This window comes from Sinocyclocheilus anshuiensis, unplaced genomic scaffold (assembly GCF_001515605.1).
Source record: "Sinocyclocheilus anshuiensis isolate Anshui unplaced genomic scaffold, SAMN03320099.WGS_v1.1 scaffold609, whole genome shotgun sequence".
Taxonomy (NCBI): Eukaryota; Metazoa; Chordata; class Actinopteri; order Cypriniformes; family Cyprinidae; genus Sinocyclocheilus; species Sinocyclocheilus anshuiensis.
The window spans coordinates 26,757-39,848 of NW_015541011.1; the positions used below are offsets into that span (position 1 = coordinate 26,757).

General features: G+C 36.6%; 1 protein-coding gene across 1 annotated transcript in view; it reads right to left on the minus strand.

The window, feature by feature from the left end:
- LOC107690387 (CD82 antigen-like) overlaps positions 1-13,092 on the minus strand; it is a 31,028-nt gene extending 17,936 nt beyond the window's left edge. The window contains exons 1-2 of the mRNA XM_016488720.1: positions 12,894-13,092; positions 1,012-1,084 (exon numbers count right to left, since the gene is read on the minus strand). Coding sequence (XP_016344206.1) covers positions 1,012-1,074 — 63 coding nt within the window. The 5' untranslated portion in view covers positions 1,075-1,084; positions 12,894-13,092. The remainder of the gene's footprint in view (positions 1-1,011; positions 1,085-12,893) is intronic.

Sequence of the window (13,092 nt, forward strand, 5' to 3'; positions counted from 1 at the left end):
CTGTGGAGAGGAAAGCAGTAAAACACCAGGCTACTGTACAATTAAAGGGTCTTCAGAAGGAAAAATCAGAGAGAGGCACACACATGCTTTTCATTAGCCTTTGACCCTTAATATCAAAGACACAACAGGTCAAACTGAAGGTTTCCAAAGAAATGCAACAGAAAGCAGGCCTGCTTCCTTACTAAGCTTGAACAATTTCCTAACAGGGATTTCCTACATACAACTACATCACACTGCTGGGTATAGTATATGTTAATATACTGTACTATACTAAATGTCTTCAATATACTATACTAAATTCAATAATGCATTTTAATACATTTTATTTTTATTTACATGCCCACACAGACCATGCCCAAATTGGAAATGTGGTAAATAGGAAAATTAGATTCATGTAAATAAATAAATGACTGAACTTAAAAAAAAATATATGTATATGGAGTTTCAACTCATATTATTAAGTGAATATTTAACCTTTGGTTCTAAAAGCCTCGATAGCTCATACTCACTGTTGAGCTACTTGTTACATATGCATAAATACAGTTATATTATTACAAACACTTCTAAATAAACAATTGTAAAAAAAAAAAAAAAAAACATTTTACCCCAAAAACAGCATTTTACTGGTTTCTCTTTAGTTCCAATAATGTAGTTTGATAATAATGCCAACTGCATGACCACATTGTACTATAGCATAATCTGAGCAGTCAATTTTTTTTTACATACATTTTGTGTTAAACTGAAGTTGAAACAGCAGCATTTTTTTTTACAAGCACAGAGGTCAGAAACTTCTTTTTACATAAATACATTTTCTTATAGACTTCTATTCTTCTCAAAAAGCTCCATTTTCACTTCAGTTCTCAATAGTAACCTCCCTTTCATCCTGCATTAGCTCACAGTAGACCTGAAGACCAGGGCTAAAGACATGGAGCCACATGGCTAATGCGCTGAGCTCAAGGGCAGTGTTCCTGCTGAGATTTAGAATAAAGGTGTAGGAGTGTGTGCACTTACAAAGAAGAGGAGGTTGAACATGAACAGGAAATACTTGGTGGCAGCAATACATCCTTTCCCCATGACTGCTGCTCTGTAAAAGAGAGGAAATCTCATCAAAACTCTAAGAGGCATGAAGAAGAAAACCAATGGAGACAACTTCTAACTGACACTGAACAGGTCTTAGACATGACAACAATAATGAAAGAGTTTCTCTCTGCACATTGTTAAAAACAGTCTGCAAGTGATAATGTGTAAGCTCTCGCTGGAAAAAAACCTGTTCTATAAATCACAGCTGTGATTCAGTTTTCACTCTAGGTATTCTGGCTGGTTGATTAGTTTCAGTTTAATTAACGAATGATATTTATATTTTCCAGTTAAGTTCCAGTGATGCTTTTTTCAGGATTTTTTGATGACTAGAAAGTTTAAAGAACAGCATTTATTTGAAATAGAATTTTTGTATTAATGTAAAAGTCTTTACTGTCACTTTTGATCAAATTAATGCATCCTTCCTGAATAAAAGTATTAATAAAAAATAAAACAATCTTAGTGACCCAAAATTTTTGAACAGTAGGTATATCCTCGTCCAGAGAAATCTCAAATTTATTCATTTGTAATTCAACTGCAATTCTGAGCAAAACATTGCAGTGTTTGTTTCTTTGTGTCAAAAGGAAGACACGTGTCAGAAAATCATGCAAAGGCATAACAGCTCAAAGCAAATATGTTCGATATGACTCATGACTTATTTGAGGGAGTCATTAAATAGGCAGTTGGTCTCTGCTCATTAAGCATTAAGTAACATTAGTCAACATTACCTACATGTTCTATTCATTTTATTCATTTGAAGCTCATTACACATTTTGTGAAATACTTTATGATGTCAGAGATTTAAAATGCCTTTCTGGTCAGATTCCCAGAAGATATTATTCATAAATATCTTCTCTGCCAAGCATCCTACAATCCCTGAGGATAGTAATACAATCATCAGAAGACTTTTCTTTTTGGAGAAATAGATCTCATGAGTATAACTTATACCAGCAGTTTTCAAAAAAAAAAAAGAGGTGGTGGGGGTTTGCGGTAAAAGGCTTAGTCATAAATAGGCTTATCAACTTTTGAAATGGAGGAGAAAAATAATTTACAATCATAAAATGTGTCTTTATTGTGATTCAAAAACATTTCATATTAAGTAACATTACTGTCAACATTACCTACATGTTCTATTCATTTTATTCATTTGAAGCTCATTACACATTTTCTGAAATACTTTATGATGTCAGAGATTTAAAATGCCTTTCTGGTCAGATTCCCAGAAGATATTATTCATAAATATCTTCTCTGCCAAGCATCCTACAATCCCTGAGGATAGTAATACAATCATCAGAAGACTTTTCTTTTTGGAGAAATAGATCTCATGAGTATAACTTATACCAGCAGTTTTCAAAAAAAAAAAAGAGGTGGTGGGGGTTTGCGGTAAAAGGCTTAGTCATAAATAGGCTTATCAACTTTTGAAATGGAGGAGAAAAATAATTTACAATCATAAAATGTGTCTTTATTGTGATTCAAAAACATTTCATTGTTTGATTCCAAAGACATTTTTGCTTACAATAAACAATTCTGCGATGGGTTGCCACTTAATTTCCAATCATGCAAAATCAAGATCCTGAAGCAAACCTAGTTGAGAACCACTGACTTACACCAATCCATCCAAGTAATCTTATATGAAATTGCTCTTAAAATATTGGAACTCTCTTTAAAAGCCTCTATGAACATCTAATGAAGACACTGGGAATAAAATGTAAGATTTCTGTGAGGGGGATTCAAAATGTAACCATGAGAGCATGACTCTTCCATTTCTCACTTAGACTGTTTCTTCTTCTCATACACACACACTCACACACACACTCCAGTCTGGAGTAATAAGCAATATATCAGGATATGAAGCGAGAGAGTCACAGAGCCAAGCTTACTTGGCGTCATCTCTTCAAAGTACTCCAGGGAGCTATAAACCAGACTCTCGACTTTTCTGTGCTGAATGCACTCTTTTTCTGTATTTTAATTCATTTACAAAGGGGAGTTCAGAGAAATAACAACACAGCCAATGTATTTCCCCTCTTTCCACTGGTAAGCATGTTCACAGTCATGATAAAAAAAATAGTATACTACACAGGATTGGACTTTTCTCTTATTCTTCAACATTCAGCAGTTTGGCCTGAGAAAACAATAATAAATATGGAAGGGGAAGTACAAAAAAGTTTCATCAGGTGTCAGAGGATTTGGCTTTCGGTTCAGCAGTTTCGATTCACATCCACAAAACATACTGCAGCCAAAATACATGAACAACCACACACTTGACTTTAGCTTGTGTGTGTGAGAATGTGTTTATGGTGTAGTTTGGGTTGCAGGAAGTTTTGCCATCTGGAAGCTGAGGCACCCCATCATCTCTGTTCTTTACTAATCTCTACAGTCGCTGTTAGCTGTACTGTAACTCAACTGTGTAGATGTCGCCCATTCTCTGGTCAATCACAACATCCCCTCTATAATACAATGATGGCATGCTGGCCCATTGCATATAATAGACTAAAGCTGTCCTATCCTAGGCTTTTTAGCACAACACAAAAGGGCATCTGAACACACCCAAGCAAGCTTTCCCTTACGAAAAAGAAGTTTATTCAAGTGTGCTATTAGTATACTTCTTTTAAACTAAAAATAGGAAAGTATACTTTTAGTCTACTTTTTATTATACTTACTAAAATAAACTTGAAGTATGCTACTTTTTGGTAAGGGTTACACTGCTGATGTTAGATACTTATAGATCACATGACCAGAAATTTAATCCAGCATAATCACTATAGACAAATAACTTCCCCCAGCAAGTGCTCTTTCACTATTATTTATTTTGACAAATAACTTGACAGAGCTTCAGTTCAAGCATGCTTTTTACACATGTATAGGGTGTTAAATATACACAAAAAGAAGTAAACTGTCTTATGTTATGTTGTCAATCAATGCATCCGTACAGTACTGTTGAATTTTGAACAGTGCTGAAATATCTATCCAAAATTTTGAAATTAATTTCCTTATTTGATTTTTCTATTTACTAGAATAAAATGACGAAAAATAAATGAGATTTTTTTTTTTTTTATCTTACTGACCCCCAAAGGTTTGAACAAAACATCTATTTTAGCAGTAGATATCAACACTTGAGTTAGATTGATTTTGTTCAAGAAATCAGTAGCATACATGGCATGGTGTCATACAGCAGACAGCGGCCTTGAATATTAAATTAATACCGTTTAATTTAAAGATCATGAGTGAACAGGGATTTCCTACACATGCCTACATCATACTTCTGGGTATTTTGGCTTTTGTCCAATAATACTGCAAAGACATGTCAATGTCTTGCCAATGTCATGGCAAAATGGTTTTTAAAAAAAGTATTATTATTATTATTATAAAATACATAAATAAGCAAAACATAAAACAGAAATAACCTAAATTATCTAAATTATCAATTATACTTTTAAATGTCTTCAATAATGTATGATATTTAAATTTTTGTCATGTGGCAAATGGGGCCAATGTCATGGCAAAATGGTTTTTAAAAAAGTATTATTATTATTATTATTATTATTATAAAATACATAAATAAGCAAAACATAAAACAGAAATAACCTAAATTATCATTATTATAAATTATACTTTTAAATGTCTTCAATAATGTATGATATTTAAATTTTTGTCATGTGGCAAATGGGAAAATAGGATTTAAAAAAATTGAAAATAAATACAGATATGTAAACTATAGGAAAACTATAATTGTTATAGGGAACTATATTTGTTTATTCAATCATGGTGTGTGAATACTGTTATTACAATCTTCTTATGTACTCACTGAAGTATGCGATATCTCAGCAATTATTTTTTTGGACATTTTTAATAGAGGCTATAGCAGACAGTAAATTACAGGGAGGATGGGTACACAAGTTTGTGTTTAGTGTGGGAGCCACTGATTTACATGTCTAGAACACGTGCTCAAAAGAAGAGATTAAAAGGAGGTGCAGCAAAATTATTAATGCTGTCTTCAGGGAAAGGAGGAGGCAGAACCTTTAATTAACCATCATTAAGTTAAAAATATTAAAAGCTATTTTCATATACTATTTTGGGTGAATGCCAAGAGCACGCCTAACACAACTAAAGCAATTTCAAGTCTCATTCTTGTGTTGTTCAAATGTCAACCATAAAAAACAGTTCAAACATTACTAAGTAAGGCTTCTTGAGTTTGTTAGTAATTTAGGCTGAAGCAAAAGACCCAAATTATGGGCCAAGTAATAATTCACCCCTTCTGGGTCACACAAGACACTATTTTTGCATAACCCTATGATTTCCCCCAGCCAACATCTTTCATACTCTCAGGGCAGTCCTATGGCAACCGTAATTGAGGCAGCGTGAATGCTCCACTTAAGAGGGGAAACAGTCTCACGCCCCAGTTACCCATGAGCCTCCCCCTCTCACCCCTCCACCAAGAGGAAGGTCAAGCCATAGCTAAATGAGAGCCGGGTCTTCAACGGCCACATCACAGCATTACAATCATAGGGGGAAACAATTATCTACTATACCATCAACAAAATTTTCTGTGCTATATTTGTCAACACGTTTGTTAGCCTCCATCATTCTTTACAAAAAAAAAAAAATACATAAAAAAAGATCATCCTTTCACCATTTCAGGGGGTTGGAGTGTCTGTTGAACGTTTCTGCCCTATATGGAACTTTGTATTGCTGCACTTTTAATCGTACTGCCTGTTTACAAAGAATCACTTGCTTTGTAAACTTCCTTTTTTAAGTCACTTTGGACAAATCAGGAACATTTATCATATAACATTAAGTGAAATAAGCCATGGACATCTAAAGCATCACACGCAACCTCTGCCTGACAGAAATCCTCTTCTTATTGGTGTAAAGGGCTTTGACACATGATCAGACTTTCACTGGTAACTAGGTTGCAGACCACAAAAGAATACAAGTATGAAAACCAATTTGTGCAGTATAGGACTTTTTTTAAAGTCCTTTCAACAGACTTTTTTAAAGTCCTCATGAAATTTAAGTAGTGAAAAATCTGCTCTTCCGTACTGTGACATACATCTGAGTGTAACAGATGATCAAAAGCATCATTTCCAAATCTCATTTCCACTCACCTGTAGCAGAAATTTCAAAACTTTGCATTACATTCGTGACAAATAGATGCACGTGTCGTTCGGTGTTGGTGCTTTGGAAACAAATTCAAGTTTTCAAAATCCACAAAAAGTAGAAAAGTGAGGCCAACAGGGGTAAACAGCTGCCACTCTGATGACACAAACGTACTGTGTACTCTCTGAAATAAAGGTACGAAAGCTGTCACTGGGGCAGTACCACTGCCTGAATTTCATTTTGGAAAATGGGGGGGAATTCCCCCTTTAGGTGTCTCTTATATGGGGGGGATTTTTTAATTTGAGGGAGGAGTTGGGGTATTTTTTTTTACATTTTTTAAAACTATAATCATCTAATGTTTCGTCACCCACTATATTTGTGTTTTACAATTTATAATTATGCGTTGATTCATATTTATATTGTTTAGAAATCACTTAAAAAGACCTTTAATTTCAAACTCTGAATTGAATACATTTGAACTAAAAAAGACAAGTAAACAGTCAGTAATAAAGAAAAGGTTACTTGGATCGTGTTGTAGTTACATTTTCAAGTTGACTATAGTTAAAAATCGAAAAAAATCAAGAATCGGTCAAACGTTCTGAAAAAATCTAGATTTAATTTTTTTTGCCATATCGCCCAGCCCTAATATGTACCTTAAGGCCGGGACACACCAAGCCGACGGTCGGCCGTTGGCCAACGTCAGGCCGACGGCGTGAGACGGTCGGGCTAGTTTGTTTGGTGTGTTCCACTCGTTGGCTCTCGTCGGGCTCACGTCAGTTTGCCCGATTCAGCATCGGGGCCGTTGGGACCATCGGTGCGAGTGAGAGCTCTGATTGAATGTTTAGGTTAGCGAACGAGTCAGTGCCCAGGAATTAAAGCGAAAGTGATGAAAACAAGCACGTAAATGAAGGCGGTACAGACAGAAGGCTGTTTAAATGTTACGTGAACTTTCCCAATCATTCTAATACGCGAATGTTTTCATAACAACATGAGCCACTTAAAATGATTAAAGTAATCAACGTTACTGATATTCAAAATGGTAAGCAAGCGCTGCTTTGTTTACGTTTCGTATATCTGCGTTTATCTCTAATATCTTTGTTTCGGTTTCTCCTTTTGAATGACGAATATATACTATTGATAGCTGATGATATAGACAGTTAATTCCTCTCACGCATGCGCAGAGCGCACGTGTTAGCTTGCCGTCGGCTGTAGTCCGACACGAGGCAACAACACCGTCGGCTTTTGTTGCCGCTAGTTCTTTGAAGTTAGCTTAGTGTGTCCCGGCCTTAAAAGGGATAGTTCACCTAAAAATGAAGTGACATAAAAAGTGTCCCACACGGCTCCGGGGGGTTAATAAAGGCCTCCTGAAGGGAATCGATGTGTTTTTGTAAGAAAAATATCCATATTTAAAACTTAATAAACAGTAATCTCCAGCTTCCGGTAACTGTCGTATGTGCGTACATGAGAGAGTGGCGTTCCAGCCGGATGACGTAGGATGTAGTGTAAGGTCCGGTGAGAATATGCTAGTCTTGCGAGAACTAAGATTTTGTTTACAGGAGTAAAAGAAGCAAAGTTTACTTTGTTTAGCAAAGGAAAACCAGTCTCCTCTTGGCTTATATCGAAACCGTCCAACATTTTTTCTTTATAAATCCTCATTTTGTACTTCTAATTCAATGACTGGTGTTTTGTTTTGCTCTCTCCTCTGTGCTTCCGCGTAAGACACTTCTCACCGGAGCTTACTCTACCGCTACGCCTAAATCATCCGCCAGAACATCGTTCTGTTGTGAACGTGCGTACGACAGTTAGTGGAAGCTATTACTTATGAAGTTTTAAATATGGATATTTTTCTTACAAAATCGCATTGATTCGCTTCAGGAGGCCTTTATTCGCCCCCCGAAACCGTGTGGGACACTTTTTATGATGGACGGATGCACTTTATTGGACTTCTTTTGGACTATTGAAAATAACACCCATTCACTGCCATTATAAAACTTGGAAGAGCCAGGGCATTTTTTTATATAACTCTGATTGGATTGGAAAGTCATATACACATAGAATGCCTTGAGGGTGAGTAAATCATGGGGTAATTTTCATTTTTGGGTGAACCATCCCTTTAAGGTCCATTATGGACACTTTAGGTACAAATGTGTACTTTTTGAAAAGGTACCACCCCAGCGACAGCTTTCGTACCTTTATTTCTGAGAGTGTGGTTCAGAAACCAAAAAACATTGTGTGAACACAATCCAGTTGGTGCAGGGGGAGGGAGGATCAACTGAACTCAGGTTAGGGCCAGGCAATCAAATCAAGTGTGAAAACACCCTAAAATGAACTGCTCGGTTAGTGCAGTTCATTTAAATAAGTGTAATAAAACTTACAAAAGAAACATTTGCACAGATTAATTTTTCACAATAAAATCTATGACATGGATTTAGAGAATAGATATGGTGAATTTTTATTTCATGCCGGCTTTAAACACCTTATATAAGTCTAAAGAAACTGAAAAAATTGTTCAAATGCAGTGTGAACTAATATATGCAAGCTGAGTTACAACTGGTTTACTGGTTTGCAACAAGGAATGTTGTTGCACATTAAATCTTTTTTAGAAAGCACCCAAACCTAAATTTCCCTTATAAAAAGGAGTTGCCTATATTAAGTTTCTGCAGCGAGCCTGTCTTGGCAAGGCAGCTCTCAAAGACAGTGGCATCCCATTTTTAGCTGGCTCCTAGAGCAGGAGTTTTCCAGCTAGGAAAAGTAAAAGAAGGGGAACATCTGTATCCTGGCCCTCTCTCACTCTCTCTGTGGGCTCATTCCAGTCAGACACGTCCTGGGAGGTCTGCCAGCCCTTAACCTTTTATGGACCTGAAGCATCATCCACTTCTTAGCCCAAACTCAGCTCTGACCTATTTCCACATCTGTGCTTTCATTACAGACAGATGTCGCAGTCCTGACAGCAGACTAGTGACCCTAATAATATCCCAGAATATCTTTATTAAATGTAGTATCATGTAGAGCTGTGTTCGATACATCGATACGACGATGTATCGTCACAGGCATTTGACGATAGGAGTATCGATACAGCTGTCCCTGTATCGATATTGTGGCACGTGTGCAGCAGTGGACCGCGCTTAATTTGAATACAAGAACAACGTTTAAAATTAAGCAGAAAAGTGCAGGTTTCTAAAAAACATAATGTATAGAGCATAATATATAGGCTATAACAAGGTTTAATCTGGCCGCAGAGGAACACAACTGGGATGCCTGATATAAAGACACGTAATTCCCAAAACAGAGCCTCCCACTTGCGCAATACGGAAATATCTGCTAAGTGTGTTACTTATCTTTATCAACCTGGCAACCATGTGCACGCGCGCGCTCTCTCCACTGTGGATAAAAGCGCTTCCTTTCTGAAAACACCGGTTTTAGTTTTAGCTTGCAGTTTAGCAGTGGTGGAAAGAGTGCTGAAAAAATATACTCAAGTACCATTACCTTCCAAAAAATGTAGTGTGAGTAGAGTAAAAGTACTTGCCAAAAAGTTGAGTTATGTTCTGTATGCTAAATATGAATATATAAACAAGCGTATGTGCACAGTACCTATAACTGTGCTTTGCATCTGCTGATTGCTGTTCGAGATTGACATGCTAAATGGCCGACTGACCAGGTACACTCTCATTCATTTCGTTCACGAACGAGATATGTACCAGTGCAGTCATTTCATTAACAAACGAGATGTAGCAGTTCATTCAACTCGTTCACGAACGACATGTACCAGTTCGGTCATTTCGTTCATGAACGAGAAGATCTCTCGATCTCGTTCAGACTCAAAAGAAACTCGTTCAGTGAAGGGCGTATTCGTTCACTACATTCAACAAATCACATGCTTCGTCACATCTCAAACTCGAAGGCTATTGGCTCGAGGTTTAGTCATTCTTTGACAGGATGAAACATTCTTTGACGAGAGCTACCCGGTTCACTGATCTGCGCATGCGCTGCCAATAGCGCCACGCTGCTCTGGAGGGGGGAATTTAAGTGAACGAGAAATATGAGTCAATGGATTATGTGAACGAGAACGATTTGCTCACCTAAAAAATTCGTTCAAAAAGAACGATTCGTTCACAAACGAAACATCACTAGTAGGAATTTACCGAACGTGGCACTTGCGGGAGTTAACACTGTACGCAATACCCTCAATCTCACACCAAATTTCAGACCGTGTAGATAGGCAAGCATATATACAAATAATTTAGTAAGCAGAAATCCAAAATTCACCTTAACATATTAGAGGAAGATGCGACTGAATTGATGTTTGAAGAATGCACTTCCGGCAGCCATGATAAACAGCAGTTGGCGGTTAAAGTTTTCTATGCACAATTTGATTTGACGGTCATGATACTATCATGGCAGAGCAACAATTTGAAGAGAATCTTGCTGAACAGGTTTCCTAAAGTCAATATGTTTATAGCAACTTACCTGAATAATAACAAATCCAGTTTAACGGCACACACATTTAACTCTATCGATTCCTTAAGTATTGAGATTTGTTAGGGCTACTGGTACATTCAAGACCTGCTGGGAAGTTCGTATTTATGAGTTGGGAAGTTTTAAGTCTACACAACACATTTAAGTCTACTTATACAAAAATTATGAACAAAGATGTGCATCTGTGTGTTTTTGTTTGTTATATTTTTGATCAATTTATGAACGTGTTGAATCAATATATAAACTGTAATTGTACAACACTACTATTACTACTATGTCTACTATTTTGTAGATGCAACTTAGTTTTATTGTAAATGGGGAAAAATTATGTAATTTTAACAAATACAGATACAGATATACAGATACATTCAACTTGTTTTCTCACTGACACACCTCCAACTCGGAAACTCTAGGTTTAACTCTAGAGTTTCCCATTAAAAATTATGACTTTGTGGTAGTGTTCATGTGCATTCAACTCGTAAATTCAATATTTCCAACATGACTTGAACACACCATATGCACATCATGTATACAACACTGGCTTGCGTAAAGTAAGTTTCTGGCTTTGCGTTCAAATGTCTGAGCCATTAAACAAGACGTGTCATTAGGTAATTGAAAAATAAATAGTTTTAACAAACTTGCTTAGCAAGATTCTCCTCTTTTTTTCATACAAACTGTTCAGACTAATGGTATTTGATTTGAAAGAGAAAACTTACCATAAAAGAACATTGTTTACAATAATACACTATTGCGCCCCCTGCGGCAATACTTAGAATGCACTTACATTACGCTAAGAATTGTGGTCTGATATTTCGTACATGATGTACTTGCATATATCAGGTCTAAAAACATTGTCTGGCAAATAAAAAAAAAACGAGTATAATTGCACATAATTCTACTGATTCCCGCAGTTTCCGTGCTTGTATGTGGGAAATTCCCGCAAATATTTCAACATGAAAGACGCTCGCGACAGGAATGTATCATTTGCACGTGCTTTTGAGTCTTACAGTTTTAAACATTCAAGTGCTCAATTCAGTACTTGCGCGCTCTGTGACTGCGAGACCCTTTCTTTGAGCCGCCTCACACCCAAAGCGCACGCACATAGAGATGCATCTGAGAGCGCGCGCCTTTGCGCATAAACGGCCAAATACATACAAAAATATGTCAAAGTGCCCGTCTGGATGAGTATTCATGTAAACAGTCGATTTATACTAAACATTGTCAGTATACAGGCTATTAAGTTAATATAAACAGTTGCGAAACAAAACTTATGTGTAACAGTTTGATCCGTGCATGAGGTCTTAAAGAGACAGCAACCTAAATAAACCTGCTGCTGTCTGTCACTAATGTTTATTTATACATTAAAGACTACTGACTGTTTACTTGTCTTTTTTAGTTCAAAATAAATTCAATTCAGAGTATCTTCCTCACAATATAAATATGAATCAACATTATAAATTGTAAAACACAAATACACTGGATGACGAAACATTTAGGTTGGATGATTGGTTTAAAAATGTGTCTAAAAAAATCCCCTAACTCTCCCCTCAAATTAAAAAAATCCCCCCCCCCCATAAGAGCCACCTAAAAGGGGAATTTAGGGGAGTTCTATATATATATATATATGTGTGTGTGTGTGTGTGTGTGTGTGTGTGTGTGTGTGTGTGTGTGATCTGTGTGTACTCTACAGACATTTTTCATTTTTACGACTTTCTATAAGATTTATATTTAATTACTCAATTCCATGACATGCTCAGGCCTCACAATGACAATTTTACAGTTCGATTATATTTAAGTTACTGGTGTTCCAGGACAGTGAGAACATCCAAAGCTAATATAATACAAAGAGATGTGACTGCCTACACTCCACGCGACTACTAGAATGCTGCTTTTTAAAACCAAGGCTGTCTGGCTGCTCACTGTTTTAGTGTAGACAGCTTGTTGATTATTTAGTTTCTAACCAAGCCTAACCATCATTAAAACTAGCGAAACAGTGAAAACGGTGCGAGCTGCCAGCGCCACATCAGCGAGCATTTAAAGCTATATATAAATAACAAATACACACTCCAAAATAGCACAGACCTAGTTTACTATGGTAGAAAACGCGAATAAGGTACAAAGCTCCTCAGGATCTATTTACTGAGTTAGATTAACTTATTGGCACTAGTTCAGGCCAGCAGCAAGTTAAATCACTTTTAATACTTTCTGTACTGACATTTTAGATACAAGTGAAAATCATTTACCTCTTTTGTGTCAAGTCGCAAGGAAGATCCGTTGAGCAGCTGTCAGTAAGTTCGTTGTCGTGCTACTAGAGACTGAACAAAAAGACTAGCAGCAGTATGAGAAACCCTTTAACCCTTTACCGCCCTGCCTGGCTGAACCAAAGACTGTATAAAAACAGGGCTGAACCAAATATAGACTGTATAAAAACAGGGCTGAACC